At 42.4% G+C, this 23,728-nt stretch overlaps 1 protein-coding gene across 12 annotated transcripts in view; it reads left to right on the plus strand.

Annotated features, from left to right (window-relative positions):
* The window catches only part of BLTP1 (bridge-like lipid transfer protein family member 1), a 705,550-nt gene that overhangs the window by 515,826 nt on the left and 165,996 nt on the right, over positions 1 to 23,728 (plus strand). For 6 of the 12 annotated variants that reach the window (XM_063920260.1, XM_063920265.1, XM_063920263.1 and 3 more), the window contains 13 exons: positions 9,795 to 9,980; positions 11,173 to 11,341; positions 12,181 to 12,392; positions 13,017 to 13,218; positions 17,691 to 17,750; positions 17,912 to 18,138; positions 19,521 to 19,718; positions 19,904 to 20,034; positions 20,561 to 20,684; positions 20,814 to 20,923; positions 21,229 to 21,319; positions 22,518 to 22,583; positions 23,436 to 23,677. In XM_063920260.1, the coding sequence (XP_063776330.1) occupies positions 9,795 to 9,980; positions 11,173 to 11,341; positions 12,181 to 12,392; positions 13,017 to 13,218; positions 17,691 to 17,750; positions 17,912 to 18,138; positions 19,521 to 19,718; positions 19,904 to 20,034; positions 20,561 to 20,684; positions 20,814 to 20,923; positions 21,229 to 21,319; positions 22,518 to 22,583; positions 23,436 to 23,677 (2,018 nt within the window). The remainder of the gene's footprint in view (positions 1 to 9,794; positions 9,981 to 11,172; positions 11,342 to 12,180; positions 12,393 to 13,016; positions 13,219 to 17,690; positions 17,751 to 17,911; positions 18,139 to 19,520; positions 19,719 to 19,903; positions 20,035 to 20,560; positions 20,685 to 20,813; positions 20,924 to 21,228; positions 21,320 to 22,517; positions 22,584 to 23,435; positions 23,678 to 23,728) is intronic. The other 6 variants (XM_063920266.1, XM_063920264.1, XM_063920269.1 and 3 more) reach the window with 6 other exon arrangements.

The raw sequence follows: 23,728 nt of genomic DNA on the forward strand, positions 1-23,728 counted from the left end.
CTGTAGTTCGAACTGGATTTCGCACTGGTTAAGAAACCCGCGGCATTGTTTTGGATTCCCATCAAGTTTACTGGGAGGTGGCAAATGCAAACGTGGAAGTGGTACTGGTACAGGAGGAAGCGGGACCGGAAGTGCCAATGTGGGAGCAGCTGTAGATACTTGAGGGGCCGTCATGGCAACACAGAGAGAATCGAGACGTTCGGACATACTCTGCATGAACTGCACGATTTGAGATTGTGTGGCCTCCTGCTTACTTAAGCGAGACCAGATATCTGCAGTTGAATCCCCTCCTGAGGCCTGATCACCCGTCGAATCCATTTGGCCAGTGCTTACTGTCACGTCTGGCAGGGTTTGAGGATCCGGCAGCTGAGATTTGCCCGAGGAGGTAGCAGGCTGTGAATGAACCAGATGAGGGGGCTGGATATAGTTCCTTCGCATGGGACACGGAGCAATGAAGAACGTAGGCGAGGTTTGAGAGTCAATGGAAAGTATTTATTATGTACAGGGCTGAGGTAGAGAACCGAGGCTGAAGCACAATGGTTAAAGACGTGGCTGGAGGTGAAGAACTGCGGACTGTGATTCGAAAGACGAGACTGTAGATGATGAACTGTGGAACTGTGGATGGTAGTTGAACACGTGGCTGGAGACGAGGACTGTGATTTGGAAAACGAGGCTTGAAGATAATAATCTGCAGGCTGTGGTCAGTGGTACAAAGGCGTGGCTGGTGAAGGAGATCTGTGGAGTGTGGCTTGAAAGACGAGGCAGAAGACCCGGGGCCGACTGTGCGCAAAGAGTCTTACTGGACCGGGTTTTCCAGGAGCGCTTCCACAGGCAGTAGCAGGCAAGAAACGGCAGGGCTGCAGCAGCAACAGAGAACCGACCAAGGAGGATCAGGAGGAACCAAGATACAGCAGGAATCCTGGGAGCACAGGCTAAAGCACCTACAACAGGGTTGTAACTTGAAGCACTGGCATCCCTGTCCTAAACCAGCCCCCTTTTATAGGGAGAGCTTCCCCTGGATTGGCTGGAAGAAACAGGAAACAGGAACTATGCTTAAAACTTGGTCTCCAACATGGCGGCGCCCAGTAATGCAGACCTTTTTGCAAAGCCACATTGCTCACTGCCCCTGGTCTCCAAGCAACGGTTCAGCAAGAGCGACCCGCTGTAGCGGCGTCCCGCCGCCACGAGCGGACCCCCTCACCGCCGCTACTGCTGCCCACGGATCCGGCGCAGCAGCCCACCTCTGCCGCTGCCCGCACAACGCCAAGGAAGCCAGCCCCGCGGCCATAGCGTACCGGTAAAACTTCGGACGCTGACAGTATATATATACTTATATAGGGGGTTATGCCTGATGGGTTATCTGTACTAGAAATATGTATATATACTTATATAGGGGGTTATGACTGATGGGTTATCTGTACTAGAAATATATATATATACTTATATAGGGGGTTATGCCTGATGGGTTATCTATACTAGAACTATGTATATATACTTATATGGGGGGTTATGCCTGATGGGTTATCTATACTAGAAATATGTATCTGGGTTATTATACAAATACTTCATGCTGGCAATTCTTATTTTGTGCAGTTCCAGTGATATGCTCAGGAATTACATCTAGCAGCTGTGGCAACAGCGTCACTAAAAGGACTGCAACACTCTGTTACATATTATCTAGTTCAGTGAAATCTCAATGATACTAAGTATAACAATCAAAGCTTAGACAATTCATGTGTTTTTTAAACTTCTGTATTTGACAAATGAAGTGAAGTCATAAGGAATAGTACTTATGAATTATTTATTATATATTAGTATTTTTATTCATATTAGAGTACTGTCATTAATAAATATATATACTTTTTATTAATATATTTGATTCCTTGGTGGTTATTGAACCTGTGCAAATCTGGTGTGTGTTTTTTTCATGAGCGCCTCTATTAATTTTTGCATATAGGGGGTTATGCCTGATGGGTTATCTATGCTAGAACTATGTATATATGCTTATATAGGGGGTTATGCCTGATGGGTTATCTATACTAGAACTATGTATATATATATATATATATATATATATATATATATACTTATATAGGGGGTTATGCCTGATGGGTTATCTATATCTTATATAGGGGGTTATGCCTGATGGGTTATCTATACTAGAACTATGTATATATACTTACATAGGGGGTTATGCCTGATGGGTTATCTGTACTAGAAATATGTATATATACTTACATAGGGGGTTATGCCTGATGGGTTATCAGTACTAGAACTACTGTATGTATATATGCTTATATAGGGGGTTATGCCTGATGGGTTATCTGTACTAGAAATATGTATATATATATACTTATATAGGGGGTTATGCCTGATGGGTTATCTGTACTAGAAATATGTATATATATATACTTATATAGGGGGTTATGCCTGATGGGTTATCAGTACTAGAACTATGTATAACTTATATAGGGGGTTATGCCTGATGGGTTATCAGTACTAGAACTATGTATATATACTTATATAGGGGGTTATGCCTGATGGGTTATCTGTACTAGACATATGTGTATGTATATATATATATATATATATATATATATATATATATATACTTATATAGGGGGTTATGCCTGATGGGTTATCCGTACTAGAACTATGTATATATACTTATATAGGGGGTTATGCCTGATGGGTTATCAGTACTAGAACTATGTATATATACTTATATAGGGGGTTATGTCTGATGGGTTATCTGTACTAGAAATATGTATATATATACTTATATAGGGGGTTATGCCTGATGGGTTATCTGTACTAGAAATATGTATATATACTTATATAGGGGGTTATGCCTGATGGGTTATCAGTACTAGAACTATGTATAGGGGGTTATGCCTGATGGGTTAGCTGTACTAGAAATATGTATATATATATATATATATATATATATATATATATATATATATACTTATATAGGGGGTTATGCCTGATGGGTTATCTATACTAGAACTATGTATATATACTTATATAGGGGGTTATGCCTGATGGGTTATCTGTACTAGAAATATGTATATATACTTATATAGGGGGTTATGCCTGATGGGTTATCAGTACTAGAAATATGTATATATATTTATATAGGGGATTATGCCTGATGGGTTTTCTGTACTAGAAATATGTATATGTATTTATATAGAGGATTATGTCTGATGGGTTATCTATGCTAGAACTATGTATATATGCTTATATAGGGGGTTATGCCTGATGGGTTATCTATACTAGAACTATGTATATATACTTATATAGGGGGTTATGCCTGATGGGTTATCTATACTAGAACTATGTATATATACTTATATAGGGGGTTATGCCTGATGGGTTATCAGTACTAGAGCTATGTATATATACTTATATAGGGGGTTATGCCTGATGGGTTATCTGTACTAGAAATATGTATATATATATACTTATATAGGGGGTTATGCCTGATGGGTTATCTGTACTAGAAATATGTATATATACTTATATAGGGGGTTATGCCTGATGGGTTATCTGTACTAGAAATACGTGTATATATACTTATATAGGGGGTTATGCCTGATGGGTTATCTATGCTAGAACTATGTATATATGCTTATATAGGGGGTTATGCCTGATGGGTTATCTATACTAGAACTATGTATATATACTTATATAGGGGGTTATGCCTGATGGGTTATCTGTACTAGAAATATGTATATATATTTATATAGGGGATTATGTCTGATGGGTTATCTATACTAGAACTATGTATATATATTTATATAGGGAGTTATGCCTGATGGGTTATCTGTACTAGAACTATGTATATATATATTTATATAGGGGGTTATGCCTGATGGGTTATCTGTACTAGAACTATGTATATATATTTATATAGGGGGTTATGCCTGATGGGTTATCTGTACTAGAAATATGTATATATATTTATATAGGGGATTATGCCTGATGGGTTAACTGTACTAGAAATATGCAAACGTTAGCACTAGAACCTTGTCCTGCAACTGCATTTACTTTTGTAATTCTGTCAGGACTAGAAGTGTTGTTGCAGAATTGTATATTTCTCTAACGTCCTAGTGGATGCTGGGGACTCCGAAAGGACCATGGGGAATAGCGGCTCCGCAGGAGACTGGGCACAAAAGTAAAAAGATTTAGGACTACCTGGTGTGCACTGGCTCCTCCCCCTATGACCCTCCTCCAAGCCTCAGTTAGATTTTTGTGCCCGAACGAGACGGGTGCAGGCTAAGGGGCTCTCCTGAGCTGCTTAGTGTAAAAGTTTAAAGTAGGTTTTTTATTTTCAGTGAGACCTGCTGGCAACAGGCTCACTGCACCGAGGGACTAAGGGGAGAAGAAGCGAACTCACCTGCGTGCAGAGTGGATTGGGCTTCTTAGGCTACTGGACAATAGCTCCAGAGGGACGATCACAGGCCCAGCCATGGATGGGTCCCGGAGCCGCGCCGCCGGCCCCCTTACAGAGCCAGAAGAGTGAAGAGGTCCGGAAAATCGGCGGCAGAAGACGTCCTGTCTTCAATAAGGTAGCGCACAGCACCGCAGCTGTGCGCCATTGCTCTCAGCACACTTCACACTCCGGTCACTGAGGGTGCAGGGCGCTGGGGGGGGCGCCCTGAGACGCAATAAAAAACCTTTGTTTGGCAAAAAATACATCACATATAGCTCCTGGGCTATATGGATGCATTTAACCCCTGCCAATTTTTCCATTAAAAAGCGGGAGAAAGGCCGCCGAGAAAGGGGCGGAGCCTATCTCCTCAGCACACTGGCGCCATTTTTTCCTCACAGCTCCGTTGGAGGAAGGCTCCCTGACTCTCCCCTGCAGTCCTGCACTACAGAAACAGGGTAAAACAAGAGAGGGGGGGGCACTAAATTGGCATATTAATATATACAGCAGCTATATAAGGGAAAAACACTTATATAAGGTTATCCCTGTATATATATAGCGCTCTGGTGTGTGCTGGCAAACTCTCCCTCTGTCTCCCCAAAGGGCTAGTCGGATCCTGTCCTCTATCAGAGCATTCCCTGTGTGTGTGCTGTGTGTCGGTACGCTGTGTCGACATGTATGAGGAGGAAAATGATGTGGAGGCGGAGCAATTGCCTGTGTTAGTGATGTCACCCCCTAGGGAGTCGACACCTGACTGGATGGTCTTATGGAAAGAATTACGTGATAGTGTCGGCACTTTACAAAAGACTGTTGACGACATGAGACAGCCGGCAAATCAGTTAATACCTGTACAGGCGTCTCAAACACAGTCAGGGGCTATAAAACGCCCGTTACCTCAGGTCGATACAGACACTGACACGGACACTGACTCCAGTGTCGACGGTGAGGATACAAACGTATTTTCCAGTAGGGCCACACGTTACATGATCACGGCAATGAAGGAGGTTTTGAACATTTCTGATACTACAAGTACCACAAAAAAGGGTATTATGTGGGGTGTGAAAAAACTACCCGTAGTTTTTCCTGAATCAGATGAATTAAATGAGGTGTGTGATGAAGCGTGGGTTTCCCTGATAAAAAACTGCTAATTTCTAAATAATTATTGGCATTATACCCTTTCCCGCCAGAGGTTAGGGCGCGTTGGGAAACACCCCCTAGAGTGGATAAGGCGCTCACACGCTTATCAAAACAAGTGGCGTTACCGTCTCCTGATACGGCCGCCCTCAAGGAACCAGCTGATAGGAAGCTGGAAAATATCCTAAAAAGTATATACACACATACTGGTATTATACTGCGACCAGCAATCGCCTCAGCCTGGATGTGCAGTGCTGGGGTGGCTTGGTCGGATTCCCTGACTGAAAATATTGATACCCTGGACAGGGACAATATATTATTGACTATAGAGCATTTAAAGGATGCATTTCTATATATGCGTGATGCACAGAGGGATATTTGCACTCTGGCATCAAGAGTAAGTGCGATGTCCATTTCTGCCAGAAGAGGGTTATGGACGCGACAGTGGTCAGGTGATGCGGATTCCAAACGGCATATGGAAGTATTGCCGTATAAAGGGGAGGAGTTATTTGGGGTCGGTCTATCGGACCTGGTGGCAACGGCTGGGAAATCCATCTTTTTACCCCAAGTCACCTCGCAGCAGAAAAAGATACCGTCTTTTCAGGCTCAGTCCTTTCGTCCCCATAAGGACAAGCGGGCAAAAGGCCACTCATATCTGCCCCGGGGCAGAGGAAGGGGAAAAAGACTGCAGCAAACAGCCTCTTCCCACGAACAGAAGCCCTCCCCCGCTTCTGCCAAGTCCTCAGCATGACGCTGGGGCCTTACAAGCGGACTCAGGCACGGTGGGGGCCCGTCTCAAGAATTTCAGCGCGCAGTGGGCTCACTCGCAAGTGGACCCCTGGATCCGGCAGGTAGTATCTCAGGGGTACAAATTGGAATTCGAGGCGTCTCCCCCTCGCCGGTTCCTGAAGTCGGCTTTACCAACGTCTCTCCCCGACAGGGAGGCGGTATTGGAAGCCATTCACAAGCTGTATTCCCAGCAAGTGATAATCAAGGTACCCCTCCTACAACAGGGAAAGGGGTATTATTCCACGCTGTTTGTGGTACCGAAGCCGGACGGCTCGGTGAGACCCATTTTAAATCTGAAATCCTTGAACACTTACATAAAAAGGTTCAAGTTCAAGATGGAGTCACTCAGAGCAGTGATAGCGAACCTGGAAGAAGGGGACTATATGGTGTCTCTGGACATCAAGGATGCTTACCTCCATGTCCCAATTTGCCCTTCTCACCAAGGGTACCTCAGGTTTTTGGTACAGAACTGTCACTATCAGTTTCAGACGCTGCCGTTTGGATTGTCCACGGCACCCCGGGTCTTTACCAAGGTAATGGCCGAAATGATGATTCTTCTTCGAAGAAAAGGCGTCTTAATTATCCCTTACTTGGACGATCTCCTGATAAGGGCAAGGTCCAGGGAACAGTTAGAGGTCGGAGTAGCACTATCTCAAGTGCGACAGCACGGATGGATTCTAAATATTCCAAAATCGCAGCTGATTCCGACGACACGTCTGCTGTTCCTAGGAATGATTCTGGACACAGTACAGAAAAAGGTGTTTCTCCCGGAAGAGAAAGCCAGGGAGTTATCCGACCTAGTCAGGAACCTCCTAAGACCAGGCCAAGTGTCAGTACATCAATGCACAAGGGTCCGGGGAAAGATGGTGGCTTCTTATGAAGCGATTCCATTCGGCAGATTCCACGCAAGAACTTTTCAGTGGGATCTGCTGGACAAATGGTCCGGATCGCATCTTCAAATGCATCAGCGGATAACCCTGTCTTCAAGGACAAGGGTGTCTCTCCTGTGGTGGTTACAGAGTGCTCATCTCCTAGAGGGCCGCAGATTCGGCATTCAGGATTGGGTCCTGGTGACCACGGATGCCAGCCTGAGAGGCTGGGGAGCAGTCACACAGGGAAGAAATTTCCAGGGCTTGTGGTCAAGCATGGAAACGTCACTTCACATAAATATCCTGGAACTAAGGGCCATTTACAATGCCCTAAGTCAGGCAAGACCTCTGCTTCAGGGTCAGCCGGTGTTGATCCAGTCGGACAACATCACGGCAGTCGCCCACGTAAACAGACAGGGCGGCACAAGAAGCAGGAGGGCAATGACGGAAGTGGCAAGGATTCTTCGCTGGGCGGAAAATCATGTGATAGCACTGTCAGCAGTGTTCATTCCGGGAGTGGACAACTGGGAAGCAGACTTCCTCAGCAGACACGATCTTCACCCGGGGGAGTGGGGACTTCACCCAGAAGTCTTCCACATGATTGTGAACCGTTGGGAAAAACCAAAGGTGGACATGATGGCGTCCCGCCTCAACAAAAAACTGGACAGATATTGCGCCAGGTCAAGGGACCCTCAGGCAATAGCTGTGGACGCTCTGGTAACACCGTGGGTGTACCAGTCAGTGTATGTGTTCCCTCCTCTTCCTCTCATACCAAAAGTACTGAGAATCATAAGAAGGAGAGGAGTAAAGACTATACTCGTGGCTCCGGATTGGCCAAGAAGGACTTGGTACCCGGAAATTCAAGAGATGCTCACGGAAGACCCGTGGCCTCTACCTCTAAGAAAGGACCTGCTCCAGCAGGGACCATGTCTGTTCCAAGACTTACCGCGGCTGCGTTTGACGGCATGGCGGTTGAACGCCGGATCCTGAAGGAAAAAGGCATTCCGGATGAAGTCATCCCTACCCTGATCAAAGCCAGGAAGGATGTAACCGTACAACATTATCACCGTATTTGGCGTAAATATGTTGCGTGGTGCGAGGCCAGGAAGGCCCCTACAGAGGAATTTCAACTGGGTCGATTCCTGCATTTCCTGCAAACAGGACTGTCTATGGGCCTCAAATTAGGGTCCATTAAGGTTCAAATTTCGGCCCTGTCAATATTCTTCCAAAAAGAACTAGCTTCTGTTCCTGAAGTTCAGACGTTTGTCAAGGGAGTACTGCATATACAGCCTCCTTTTGTGCCTCCAGTGGCACCTTGGGATCTCAATGTAGTTTTGGGATTCCTAAAATCACATTGGTTTGAACCACTCACCACTGTGGACTTAAAATATCTCACATGGAAAGTTGTAATGCTGTTAGCCCTGGCTTCAGCCAGGCGTGTTTCAGAATTGGCGGCTTTATCCTATAAAAGCCCTTACTTAATTTTTCATACGGACAGGGCAGAATTGAGGACTCGTCCTCAATTTCTCCCTAAGGTGGTTTCAGCTTTTCACTTAAACCAGCCTATTGTGGTGCCTGCGGCTACTAGGGACTTGGAGGATTCCAAGTTGCTGGACGTAGTCAGGGCCCTGAAAATATATGTTTCCAGGACGGCTGGAGTCAGAAAATCTGACTCGCTGTTTATCCTGTATGCACCCAACAAGCTGGGTGCTCCTGCTTCTAAGCAGACGATTGCTCGTTGGATTTGTAGTACAATTCAGCTTGCACATTCTGTGGCAGGCCTGCCACAGCCAAAATCTGTAAAAGCCCATTCCACACGGAAAGTGGGCTCATCTTGGGCGGCTGCCCGAGGGGTCTCGGCTTTACAACTTTGCCGAGCAGCTACTTGGTCAGGGGCAAACACGTTTGCTAAATTCTACAAATTTGATACCCTGGCTGAGGAGGACCTGGAGTTCTCTCATTCGGTGCTGCAGAGTCATCCGCACTCTCCCGCCCGTTTGGGAGCTTTGGTATAATCCCCATGGTCCTTTCGGAGTCCCCAGCATCCACTAGGACGTTAGAGAAAATAAGAATTTACTTACCGATAATTCTATTTCTCATAGTCCGTAGTGGATGCTGGGCGCCCATCCCAAGTGCGGATTGTCTGCATTACTTGTACATAGTTATTGTTACAAAAATCAGGTTATTGTTGTTGTGAGCCATCTTTTCAGAGGCTCCTTCTGTTATCATGCTGTTAACTGGGTTCAGATCACAAGTTGTACGGTGTGATTGGTGTGGCTGGTATGAGTCTTACCCGGGATTCAAAATCCTTCCTTATTGTGTACGCTCGTCCGGGCACAGTATCCTAACTGAGGCTTGGAGGAGGGTCATAGGGGGAGGAGCCAGTGCACACCAGGTAGTCCTAAAGCTTTTTACTTTTGTGCCCAGTCTCCTGCGGAGCCGCTATTCCCCATGGTCCTTTCGGAGTCCCCAGCATCCACTACGGACTATGAGAAATAGAATTATCGGTAAGTAAATTCTTATTTTAAACTGCGTATTTTTTATTTATTATTTTTTTTACTTTTTAGGGTATCCAAGTGACAGCTACAACTCCATCCATGAGAGCAGTCAGGTTTGAGACTGGCCTTATTGAGCTTGAGTTGTCAAATCGGATTCAGACAAAAGCCATGCCTGGAAGCAGTAGTTATCTGAAGCTTTTTGGAAAATGTCAGGTTGACTTGAACTTGGCACTTGGACAAATTGTAAAACATCAGGTTAGAATATGTGAATTTAATTAGGTCTTACCCAAAGCAAGAAGTTTACAAATTTTTGTTTAAAAAAAAAAAATCTGTAACTCCCACCAAGTTTGTAATTAAAGCTGAACTCCAAAAATTTGTAGCATTTCATTGTTTAAACTTTTATTGCAAAGTGTCAACTATGTTTATAAAATAAATATATTAGTTTGAAATCCATAGTTGTATTATTTTTCACACTTTAACAAATAATAAAAACAAATCTAACTTTTTTTATTCGCAGGAAGATTAGCAACCTGCATGAGCATATATATACATTGCTGAAGAGCACATAATGAAACTAAACCGATAAAGCAGTGTCTTACATTGAAAGATACTGGGCCTTTTGCAGAAATAAATCAGTTAATGTTATCAGAAGGTGAAGAGCACCTAGAGTTTTTACGTGTCTCTAGATTTTTCCAGACTAACTTTAAGAGGATTTTATGCATACACATGTGTCCTCATACATTTAGCCTCAATAACGCCGCTCAGCGCGGGATGACTGGCATAAGTGAGCCGCCAGGTCCCATGCAACTCTAAGGGGGATATTCAATTGCTTGAAAAGTCAGTTGGGTGTCTGTTTTTTCCTTTCTAATAAATAGGAAAAAAGACAGCCCAACCGACTTTTCAAACATTTGAATTCCCCCCATCGTGTCTTGCGTTTTTTTTTTTGCTGAAAAATATGTCTTAGTCGCAACGCAATGCGACTAGGATGCTAAAAAGGACTGTGCTGATAATTTTATATGCAACACTTGTATATCTGTGTGTAAGAAGCACAACTGAACTGCACATGGGAAAAAGCTGCGACCGCATACAAGTGTCACATATACAAGTGTCATATATCAAATTACTCAGCGTAGTGTTCTGGTGCATCCTAGTCGCATCGCATTGTTAATAAGATGCACTTTCCGCAAAAAAGACATCTGACACTAGCAGAGTCTTGCGGGACCTGCTGTACTAAGAGGTACTGTTTGGTATGTCAGCAGCAATGCAACTCTACCGCATCCGTAGTTGGGATCCGCCGGTATTAAATGCCGAACCTGTGGTTTACTTGTACAGTATGAGTGTTCAATTAATATTTAAGATTCTGTGTTTATTTCTTTCTTTGGATTTTATTGCACTGTGCCTTATTTGTGTTCTCCTAAGTGTTTGCATTCTGCTGTGACCCATGCAGGTTTATGAAGAGGCTGGATCAGATTTTCATCAGGTTGCTTATTTTAAAACCCGCATTGGCTTGCGTAATGCGTTCCAGGAGGAGATTGGTGGCTCAACGGGGAGAGAGGCCGTGCTTATTACTCTGAGTAGGCCCATTGTCTATGCGCAGCCTGTAGCCTTTGACAGAGGTATTTGTAGCTGCCTTTTATTCTTTTCTGCCATTCAAGAGCTTTTAAGGCTCTAAAAATACTTTCAGTACAATATCTGGTGCATAAAAGCAGGAACATAAATAAGAGGTTGTTTTTATTTTGCTGCTTTTAAAATTAAACCCATGTGTTTATTGAAAATTTCTACCAAAACACACTACTGTATACTTTCTGTTATATCCTTCCTGACTGTAGCACAATTCATAATACTTGCATATGTTTAGCTTTAGAAATGTGTAAAGCCGGGTACACACTATAGTACAATATATATCATATGATATATCGTTCTCACGCAGATCGGAACAATATTTTGTGCACGTTGCATAGTGTGTACCCGTGATCCATCTTTCCCGGCTGTCATTCATTGGATCATCCCTTTGGATGTGCTGCACGACCTATGGGATGATTCCACGGACGATACAATGTATTTTACATGTAGTATGTGACAATACATTGCACCATCGTATGATATATCCTATATGATATATGCATGATGGCGTATTGTTACATCGTGTTGCGCTGTTCTGGGTCACACTTTGTTTTATTGTGTACCCATTTTTAGTCCTAAATTTTTTAACAACTTCCGTAGTATGTATCACCAAAACATTCGTATCTTCATGATTTTACATAATTTTACTTGCTTTTACATTTGCTTTTATGTACATTAAGTTCTCTTTAACCACAGTACAGTATATGGTAACATCATTTTTCTATGTTCACGGTTACAGCAATGTTTTTACATATTTTAGTGAATTATAAAGCAAAGTGAATTGTATTTCTAATTGCTGAAAGCTTGACAATCATCTTTTTGGTTTTTAAAGCGGTGCTATTTTGGCTGAATTACAAGGCTGCATATGATAACTGGAATGAGCAGCGACTGGCACTAAACAAGGATATTCATATGGCAACAAAGGAAGTGGTGGACATGCTGCCCGGAATTCAGCAGACATCTGCCCAGGCTCTGGGAACCCTCTTCCTCCAGCTCACTGTCAACGACCTGGGTATATGTTTACCCATCACTAATGCACCACAGGTATTATGCGGAGCAATGTTATTCTTCTGCACTTCCATAGGTTTAATTTTTATTACAGGCATTTGCTAATTTGCTATATTATAATGACACAAATTAGAATCCTTTAGTGCACATTGAACTTGATTCTGAGTGGCACCACAGTCCCAATGCGATTTCATCTAGCGATTTTTTTTGCAAACTGCGCATGCACCGTAGCCGACATCTGCATCTTAGAGCATCTACAAGCAGTTTGAAGTATGCATCTGTCACTTCTCACTGGTGACTAGGTGAATAGGTGTTACTGGGTGGCATCTGGACGTTTGCATGTGAAATAAGCATTGCGTGGACATGTAGCTAGACGCAATGCGTACGGATTGTAGATTCCATTTTCAGCCATAAGCGCCATTACTGATGAAGGCAGCTTTTGTGACCGCATAGCTGGGGGTGATGCAGTTCCATAGATAAATCTAAGAATAGGGGTGGATAGTTGCATAGGACCTCCCTTTGCAGTAGGCACAAGGAATTACTCCCGCATTAAGTGTAATTCTGAATCAGGACAATTATCTGTCCTCTCAATCTCCTTGTATACCTCTAGAAACCTATTAGCATTTATTATACTAATTTTGTTATATCTCCTCCTCTTAGCCAGCAAATCACACAGCAGATTTTGATATGGGCTCTGCATTGGTACTGACCATTGAGAGTACACTGATCACCGCCTGCTCTTCTGAGTCTTTGGTGAGCAAAGGACACTTTAAGAACTTCTGCATTCGCTTTGCTGATGGCTTTGAAACCACGTGGGATGACTGGAAGCCAGAAGTCAGAACAGATTTGGTTATGAATGCCTGTACGTACATTATTTTGTGCATTCTGTTATTTTAGATTTTATTTGTCAAATTGTTTTTTTATTATTATTATTATCAGTGCCTGTCCCAGAGGAGAGTAGGAAATGTTATGTAATAACGGGGCAGATGAATGAAAGCGTGTTAGGGGGATTAGTGGTATCAGCGCTGATACCACATCTCCCCCATGAATAAATGAAATGTATGAGAAATGACAGGGGCGCTATTCACTCCTGTCTTTATTGTCACTGCTGTCTGTAAGATAGCGCACTAGTGTACTACCCAATGTATGGACGGTCAGTGGCACTGACCGTTCCGACAGCAGCAGCCGTCGCGGCCCCACAACCACAGCATGGACAGCACTGTCCCAGGCTGCGGCGGCTGCTATCCTCGGGCTACATGGGATATTTTGCGCATGCCCAGTGGAGCCGATGCGCTGTGAGCTCTGGCAGGAATTGCTGGAGGGGGAAAGTTTTCACTCCCCCACTCCATCATCCGAGATATTGTTACATGTCATCGGTACTGCTTCCTGCTTTGCGTCAGTAAAGGGGCGTAGCAGGAAGTGCTGTAGTGTCGCTATAATACATCTGCCCCAAAGTAGCTTAGAAATTGTGTAGCCTTTATATTCTAAACCATGGGTGCTCAACATGCATTCCCCCAGCTGTTGTTAAACGGCACATCCTGCTTACTCTGCCACAGTTTTGCTATTAGGAAATACTAAAACTGTGGCAGGTCATGCTGGGATGTGTAGCTCATATATTGTTTCAAATTCATTGGCTCATGAAATAATTACAATTAATGAATCTGTTACTGAAGGCCACTAAAGATAATTAAAGAATCATTATTATTATTATTATTGTGAAATGTGTGCCAAATGTTTTATGGAGATCCAGGTGATCTTAGTTGCTGAAGACTCTTCGTACCATGTGACAGTCCGGGTATCTGTTCCACGATCTTTGAAATGGGGCAATAGAAATATGCTGTTGCATATTTAATCCATTTTTTAAAAATCCAAATCTTGGCAACAAAGGCATAACCAGGGTCACAAAAAACTGATGCTTCTCACACGCTCCTAACCAGAGCTAGATTAGGTCTAGTGTGGGCTCCGTGGCAACAAAAGTGTGGGGTCCCCACCAATGAAATTGACTCCGTCTTCCTGCAGCTATAACTTCTATGACCCTTAGAGAAGCAGAAGAGAGAGACACAAAGAAGGTGTCCGTGATAGAGAAATGGTGTCGGCGCAAGATAGAAAAAGAGGGTGGAAAGAGAAGGAATGAGAAAGGGAGAGGAGCGAGAGAGAGAAAGGGGAGGGAGGGAGTCGGGGAGAGAGAATGAGGGGAGCAGGGGAGAAACAATGTCAGGGAGAAATAGTGGGTGTCGTGAGAGAGAGAGGGCAGCAACAGAGGGAGAAAGAGTGCGAGATAGACTAAGGGTGTCAGGGAGAAAACGACAGAGGGAGGGGGAAAAAGCATGAGAGAGACACTGTATCGGAGGGAGGGCAATAGAGAGAAAGGAGAGCTAAAGAGATGGTGAGAGTGTGTCAGGAAGAAAGAGGGAGAAAGTTACAAAAAGTAAGAGAGGGAGGGTGTCAGGGAGGGAGAGGGGAGAGAGTTAGAAAGAGGGAGAGGGTGTGTGAGCACAGGTCTCTGATGGGGGCGCACTTCACAGCATTAGGTCCCAACCCCTTTCCCATACACCCACGAATTGTGGCACTGCACTGTCGGGCCTGGCAAATGTTTGCGCTGCAGCAGTATGGCCCTACTCTTGACTACTCACACGAGTTGCAATGTCCACACAGCACCCGCTTCAAGTTCTTACCAACTTAACAGTGTTGAGCAGTGTCAAAACACTGAATCTGTGCACAGCTTCTCTCTAACAGTTGATTAAGATAATGCAACCATTAACTTAATCAACATTATGCTGTGTACTTCCTACGTTAATTCTTCACAGAGCTACCCAAACAAACCAACGGCGAAATAATATTAGGTGGTGATGTCAAGACAGTGTTAGGTCTGAAAGAGACCACACAAGATCCTTCTAAAGTGAATATTATGCTCACATTACACAGCACTTTACGGAGGATATGTTACCATCCATATCAGTCCCTACCTCAGTGGAGGGCCCATCACAGCTAGGGCCCTGGCGGGAATTAAACTCATGATCCTGATCTTATGAGGCAGCATCTCGAACAGGCTACATCCTATGTGTTGCAAAATGATCTCATTACAAATTCGGAAGCATCAACAAATCTAAATATTATTTAATAAAAAAATAAAAAAAGTGTGTGTGTGTGTGTGTGGGGGGGGGGGGGGGGCTATAACTTAGCGCAGAAGTTATTGTATATATCTATTTTGTTCTATCTGCTCACTCTGGCTAGAACTTACTGATGCTAATAAACCATTCAGCATTAAACCCCCAAGACAGTATCAAAACGCAAGCATCACAGGATGGCTTTAATCATAACTCACAACTTTAACCCCCATACATAACTCTTTCCTATTATGGGCCTGATTTGAACTTGTACGTAACCCAAATGGTTTAAGTAGAAATTCATTGGTGGGGGAACTGCGCATATGCAAGACAAGTCCTATATGATCGCTCACTATCCCTCCTTAGCCACAGCATGATTGACATGCTGCAGCGTTTGGGGGGTGCGATTGGGACCGATCTACAAAATGGCGGCGTATAACATATTTTGTAGGCATTTTGTAGCCAGGCTCTTTGTCGTTAGGCGCAGACTTCCTGGACCCGGGTGTCTAGTTTTTACGCAAGGTCTGAGTAAGCAAATGACGATGGTTGCGATAGTGGTCCGATGCTGCATTTTAGGACGCAGTAATTTGATCACAGATGTTGTCAGGAGGTGTCTTTTTCCTACAGACTTATCCTGCAGCATTACCGTATTAGTTGCAATTACCGTACATTTCTAATCAGGCTCATTGTTAAGAACAGTACCCACTAACATTCCCAAATGAAACCTATATCTTTTGTTCAATAAAGATGAATTTTCTAATTATTAAGCTATATTTTATTTTTTTCTGCTGCCACTTGGAAAACATCTATGCTGGAGATATATTTTGGTACTCTAGATCAGGCATTCCCAACCACGGCCCTCAAGGCACACCAACAGTGCAGGTTTTAGTGATATCCAGGCTTCAGCACAGATGGTTAAATCAAAATAACTGAGCTACTAATTAAGTCACCTGTGCTGAAGCCTGGATATCACTAAAACCTGCCCTGTTATAGGCCCTACACACTGGCCGATATTCCTCAAAGATATGAACGATCTTGTTCATTATTGAACGAGTTAACATTCATATCTTTCAGTGTGGAGGCTCAAGCGATGAACGATGCGCCGCCCCGCGCTCGTTCATCACTGGTTCCCCGTCGGCTGTGCATGCAGGCCAATATGGAAGATCTCGTCCATATTTGCCTGCACTTCAATGGAGTCACTGCCCTCCCGCCGCCGGGTCGGCCGTATCCGCCGTCTGGCAGCTCGGTGGCGGATCTTTATATGTGTTGGGCCCATTAGTGTGCCTTGAGGACTGTGGTTGGAAATGCCTGCTCTAGACTAATGGGGGGAAAAATACAACAAATAAACATTAATTTGTTGAATTGTCCTTATTGCACTGATTTTCAGAAGCAACTTCTAAAGACAAAATTACCAATTATTCTCGCAATTAATTAAAGATAAGTGGAACGGTCATCCATCTCGTGTGATCAGATGGAAATCTAACAGCTAATTGCAGACTGTCAGGAAAGCTTCCCTGAACTCCATTCTAACATTGCATCTTGTAATATATGCTACTGTATATGTAGGTGGAGCATTTGCAGGATTCATAGCCTGACTATTTTTCTGGAATGTAAACCAAACTCCCTTAACACTGAGAACTATAATTATATTTTATTTAGGTAAACAGAAAGGGTTATAACTACCCAGATCATATGTATGATTAATGCAAACTCTATATAGGGCAGTACGGATGGTGTAATGGTTAGCATTACTGCTTCACTGCACTGAGGTCATGGGTTCGATTCTCACCATGGCCCTAACTGTGCGGAGTTTGTATATTCTCCCCGTACTTGCGTGGGTTTCCTCCGGGTACTCCGGTTTCCTCCCACAATCCCAAAAATATACTGGCAGGTTAATTGGCTCCCAACAAAATTAACCCTAGCGTGAATGTGTCTGTGTGTACATGTGATAGGGAATATAGATTGTAAGCTCCACTGAGGCAGGGACTGATGTGAATGGCCAAATATTCTCTGTAAAGCGCTGCGGAATATGTGTGCGCTATATAAATAACTGTTAATAAATAAATATACCACGTTTTCTCATCACCCATTTTCCACTACTTCACTGCATTTACAGAGTTATAGATGTACAGTATGCATCTTGTTTTAGTGGTCAGTGTATATGTTTTATTGGGATGCTCCAGTCTCCTCACACTAATGTGTTGAACTGATGCGTTTGCTGCTCTAGGTGTGGTGCCAGATGGAACTTATGAAGTCTGCTCTAGGACTACAGGACAGGCTTCTGCAGGTAAGATTACATTGTTTAAGATGTGTAGCAAAAAAGAATTCTCTTTGTGACTAGATTACTTTTTTCTTTGGCTTTAATGCAAATAGATATTGCAGAGTGGTGTTTGAATCAGTAGCAAATAAATGAAGTGCTTAAGTAAAATGTTTTTGCTTGTACAATAGAAAGCAGCAGTGCAGGCACATGGACCCTGAATGTATTATGGAAGATGTGTGGTATTGATGTGCACATGGACCCAAACATTGGGAAAAGGCTCAATGCTCTTGGGAATACTCTTACCACGCTGACTGGGGAAGAAGACATTGATGACATTGCTGATCTGAATTCTGTGAACATGGCTGACCTCTCAGATGAAGATGAAGTTGACAGCATGTCTCCCACAGTCCATACAGTAAGGGGCATTTGTTATGAATGTTATGTCTAATTTCTTGTGGTGCTTTAGGCAGGTGTTTGCCGTATGCTTGTAGCCATTAGTGAGAAGGGCCGTGCTGGAGGGTGATGTCGATCACCATGCACATGACAGATTTACCTTAAGCTCTGTAATGGCCACGTTCCTCAGTAACTGCAGGTTTACGCTGACCCAGTACTACCTCAAGGGGTGTTCATTGTTTTTCATTACTTGCTCTGTTCTAGTATTATGTCTAACATGTTAGCTACCAGACCCATTTGTACATTTGGGATGCAGCTTAGCTGGGAGAAAGACATAGTTTATATAGCAGACTAGTGAATAGTATGAATTACTGAGCTCTGTTTTGTATCTCTCTGTTTGTAATATTTGCGTTTATGTTCCATGTGCACTGTTTATGTTGCATTATACAATGTAGTTGGGATTCAGCGTTATAGTCACTTGGTTTGGTGCACACTGTATGCCTTATAATAAAGAACTGCAAAAAGAGATATAGTGGCAGCAACACCTACTTTATCTCAATTGTAAAGCGCAGTCTAATATGCTAGCACTATATAAGTAAATGTTGTTAATAATAGTGATGATTAAACTGTAGTAATTCAACATTTTTCATTTTGCGCAGTTACAGTGAGCACAGTGTATCAGAGCGGTGCATCATTGTCCTCCTTTAGGTGCCCCAAGACCATCACTGTATTATAACTATAATGAGAACTTTTTGTAAGGTTAAACATGAGAACTACAATACATAAACTCCCCTTTCCTGGAGAGTAGACTAATATTGAAAGTCCATTAGAGAGAGTCTCCAGACAGATGCTAACTCCCCGCCCCCACCCTATGGTAACTACTAACCTCAGTATATACTTTGTTGGTACTATAATAGACCCTACAGTTGCTTCTTCCCGTAGGCAACTTGGAGAAGTTTTAATACAAACTGCCCTCTTAGCTATCAGATATTAATTGGACTGTGCCTCTACAACTTACATTCTACCTGGAGTTCTACATTTAGCATATGACAGATAAGTAGGCTATTTAATGGATCAGATGAATGAAGATAAGAATTAAGGACAACTGGAATTTTATTTTCTGCCTTAGCAATGGTTCATTTACAGAGACATTAAATGTACCCACTGGATACTCCTACTACAGTTTTTTTATTGTAGGAGTCTGGCCCTGTGTTTGACTTTTAAGAAATTGGGTATTAAGAATTCCATGTAGCATTTTGCTTTTCCTTGTTTTACATGTTTCTGCCAACATTGTTTGTAAAGCTTGCAAGATAACCTTTTCCCATGTCTTACTGTACCAGCTTCAGTGTTTTACTCTGACATTTGGAACCCCAGATAGAACTAACCATACTGTTTACTGTTCAGAATTCAGAAGCAGTTTGTGTAAATGGAGAAAGCCTCAAACTTACTCTTGGTCAGCGACTTGTAAATCACCTTCTTGGCCTGAAACCAGAACGGCACCGTTACTCAGTCCCTACAGATTATCTCTCTGGTTTAGAAAGGTCTGACTCCGGTTCTGTCCGTTCACATACAGCTGCAAGCAGGTCTCGCTCATGGGCAAATGTATGTAAAAGTGAACAGTCTTCAAATTAACCCACCTGCGATCATTGGTGAATGTCACAAGGAACTAAATCTACATTTAATCAGTGATTAATGCATGCCTAACTCACAGGGATATTGGTTTAATTAATTGAGGCGGTGATTAACTCTCTTAAGTCTTTTGAGTTTAATCAGTTCTATTTTTCTAGGAGACCGTTGACCACAGGCGACCAGGGCAGCTTGGCAGTCAGAATGTGGATCCAAGAGGACGGAAATTTGTGAAACGTTTAGTTGATATACGAGAGCTAAATGAACAAGCCAAAGTTATTGATGATCTCAAGTGAGTGACCTTACCACGTGCGTAGATAGGGGTCCGCTAACATTCTTAATTATGCATTTGTTATTCCGTATGACATGTAACATATATTCCATTAATGGTACGTCTGTGTTTTTAATCTCATAGCATAGCACAGGAATGTAAATAAGAATAATGCTACATATATGCATACATCTCAACACTGATGGTCTCTACAGTGGGACTGGAGGTGTGGGCCCGCCCAGTTTGTGAAAGAGAAATGCGTTTTTTTATGCCATATGCTGTGGAGAGACTTTCCACAACATGTGCAAGAGCAGCACCTCCCAAAAGCTGGACGCTTGTGATGGATGTACAGTATGTGTGAGACTATACGAATCCGTGTTAGCTGTCTGGTTGTAGTGACTGCCAAGACTATTTTTATTATATAGTTCCAGGGAGTTTTTCTATGTTGAGCTAAAGAATATACATTAAATATTTCATTTGATGAAAGTGTTTGTTCAACTCTTGAATTATAATGTACGTTTATTAATGAGCAATTATAATTTGACAGGAAACTTGGAGCTAGCGAAGGAACTATAAACCAGGAAATTCAGCGGTATCAGCACCTCGAGTCTGTGGCAGTTAATGACATTCGCAGGGATGTCCGTAAGAAGCTGCGTAGATCCAGCATGAGGGTGGGTAGCTGCAGATCGTCTTATATGAAATATATAAATAGAATATGTTTAAAATATGATTTGAAACTAATCATTTGTAATGGTTTTGTATCTTTCTTTTTTTTTTCTCTTTTTTTTTATTTATTTAAGGCTGCTTCCTTGAAAGATAAGTGGGGTCTTGGGTACAAACCGAGCTACAGTCGTTCCAAGAGCATTACCGCATCTGGAAGACCACCTTTTAAACGAACAGAAAGAGCTAGGTAATTTGTTTTATATTATTAAATATAATATTATATTATGTCTTTTTGTGTATGATTCTGCCAGCTACACTAGATATAATTAGCTGTGCAATCAACACCCAACTTAAAAGTAGTTCCTGATATTTTACCTGTTGCATATTTTGCCAGCCTTATATGTACCAAGTTTACATATCTATGAACACATGGTAAATATACATGGTACATATCTATGAACACAGGGTACATATCTATAAACACATGGTAAATATCTATATACACATGGTAAATATCTATAAACAAACCTGCTTTCCTTTACTCCTGTACAGCTCAAGGTTAGATGGTGAAGAACTCCCTGAAATACGTATTGAAGCTGCTTCTCCTGCTGGTCCCAGGGTGACTTTCAACATTCAGGACAGTGTAAGTACAACACTAAATACATGGCTTGATACAGTCGCTTCTGCTCTCACAGTAATCATCCCTGCAGTGCTCTTACAATTTTAATTTAAGAGTATGGAACATATACTTGTTGGATCTTAATGGTGTAACAATCAATCACAGACTGTGGGGGGGGGGGGATTTTACCGTGGGGAGAGTGTGGTAACATCATAATGGTTTAATTTGACCCCCTTTTCCTCGCCCGGTATATTACCCTGCTGATGCCCGTTAACCCATAGAATCCGGGATAAGTTCCTGGACCTATGGGTTAACACGTTTGTGAAAACTCATGTTCATTCCTTTTAACGCAGATAAATTCTCGTTAACTTTAGAACGCGGGCTGCTGATGGCTCTAATTTGAATAGCACTGCTGCTTCAGTTAGCCAGCGGTAAATTACATCATGTAATTGAATTCCCCCCTAAAAGAGAGTAAATGACTAATAATGTATGGGCTTGTGTGGAACACCAGTGTTCTCTCCAGAAAATGTTGCCAGCCGGACATTCAAAAATTGCTGGATGGGGTCAGTGTAAACTGGCTGGATACAAATGTAATTTTTAAAGACTTGCAGATACTGCCCGCTTTCTGGCTGGGCACAGATATAATTGTATCCAGCAATGCCTGCTGAGGCTCATTGTACATCTGCACTCTGTCTACCCTCTCTGCAATGTCTCTGCTGTCCAAAACACGGCCTGCCTCTTAAAGACAACGAGGGATCACTGTTATTGTGCTTGTCACTGTAAATTAAGCGCAGCTCAAGTTTGATTTTGGTTGTCTGACCCCTGGAGCAGGATAGTGTAGAGTGGCATGTCAAAAAATCGGGCTGGAGCGCCTGATAAATTGAGCTTGGGGATAACACTGGAACATGGTTCGTAATATCCAGAGCAAGTGAAAATGTAAAATTGCTTTGTTCTGAAATTTGTGAATCTTACAAGATGCCTCTTCATATTGGAATAGGTTTACTAGTCCTTAAATTGTGCATAAAGCACACACGATTGTACAAAGTCACTAACTTATCGCATTACTATTTGATGAAATAAGGAGGAAAATAGGAGTGTGACATGCTGAGTTATTGTGAGCTGCGTATAAACATTACAGTTGTGCTTATTTCGTTGCTTGAGTATGGCTATTGTCTAAAATGAACTGTTTCTATTTTTTTTTTCTTCCTTTCAATAAATGAAGTTGAATAATACAGTTTTAGGATTAAATCGCCAATCTCGCTATTCTTGGGAGGAAGGGTATTTCAAGGTATTTGTAAATGAAAAGCTATCTTGCAAATCTCCACCAACTTCATGCAGATGTTAACTACTCTTTCCCTTTGTTATATGAAGCTTAAACAGAATGTCCATCAACTGGCTCCATAAAAAAATAGTGCAGAAAGGGGGAGGGAAGGAGTTCTTTTTCATGATTATGCTTATCCTAAATTCACATTTTGGTAGTCCAAGAGAAGCCCTTGGTGAAATATTCTCTATTGATTTCACCAAGAGAATGTTTCATATGCTTATAGGAAGTCCCGGACAGCCCTAAGCCATAATAGATGGCCTATTATAAAGCCTTTATTAATTGTGATTTATTTTGGTGAAATTTGGTTAACAATCACTGCACTGTTGGTGAAACTTACGCAATCATTTTACCCAGAACTCCATGTTAGCAGAAAACCCAAATCATTCCCCCTCCAATTTATTGGGCAAATTAAGAGCTCTCTAGCACTGGTGACCAAGGACATATCTGTATACTTTTCTGTATATGTATGCATGAATAATGTCTTTTCACTAATTGAGCTTATTCAATTTTCAGGTGGTGTTAATTAATCAGATTATCATCTTGTGCCGCTACAGTGCTACTTGTTTACTGTCTATTGGTGGCTGGGTGTCCATCCCTACCTGCTGCTAAATACTACATCAATTCATCATATCTCTTCCATTATACCCGCTAATCTGTGTTTGTTCTAAGGGAAACGTTTTGGGACTTTTCTATCTGCTTCCTCAGTCTGGCAGATGATTGCAAACATTCTCGCCAGTGTATATATCAAATAAAAATAATTTTGTTATAACTCTGTGTATTCTGCTTGTTTTTTTGTTTTTTTTCCTTTTGAGACAGTTTCCAGAGGAGGTAGATGGGGATGTGTTGTCAGTTACCATTGATGGTCCATCTCATTACTCATCCATTAGTGATGGTTCACATTCCGTGTTCAGTTCCCCCAACACACCAATAGTGTTTTCACCAGCCATTCCTTTCCAGACTGAAGAAAAGAGAGAAGACAGTTCTTCCTCATCGTCAGAGGAGTCCGATAAAGAGGAACAGCATGACATAGAAAAGATGTATATTTACAGGAAACCTCCGTAAGTGTTATCACATGATCTCTTTCCATTACCAACAATAAAACATGGTTA

Source organism: Pseudophryne corroboree, chromosome 1 (genome assembly GCF_028390025.1).
Source record: "Pseudophryne corroboree isolate aPseCor3 chromosome 1, aPseCor3.hap2, whole genome shotgun sequence".
NCBI lineage: Eukaryota > Metazoa > Chordata > Amphibia > Anura > Myobatrachidae > Pseudophryne > Pseudophryne corroboree.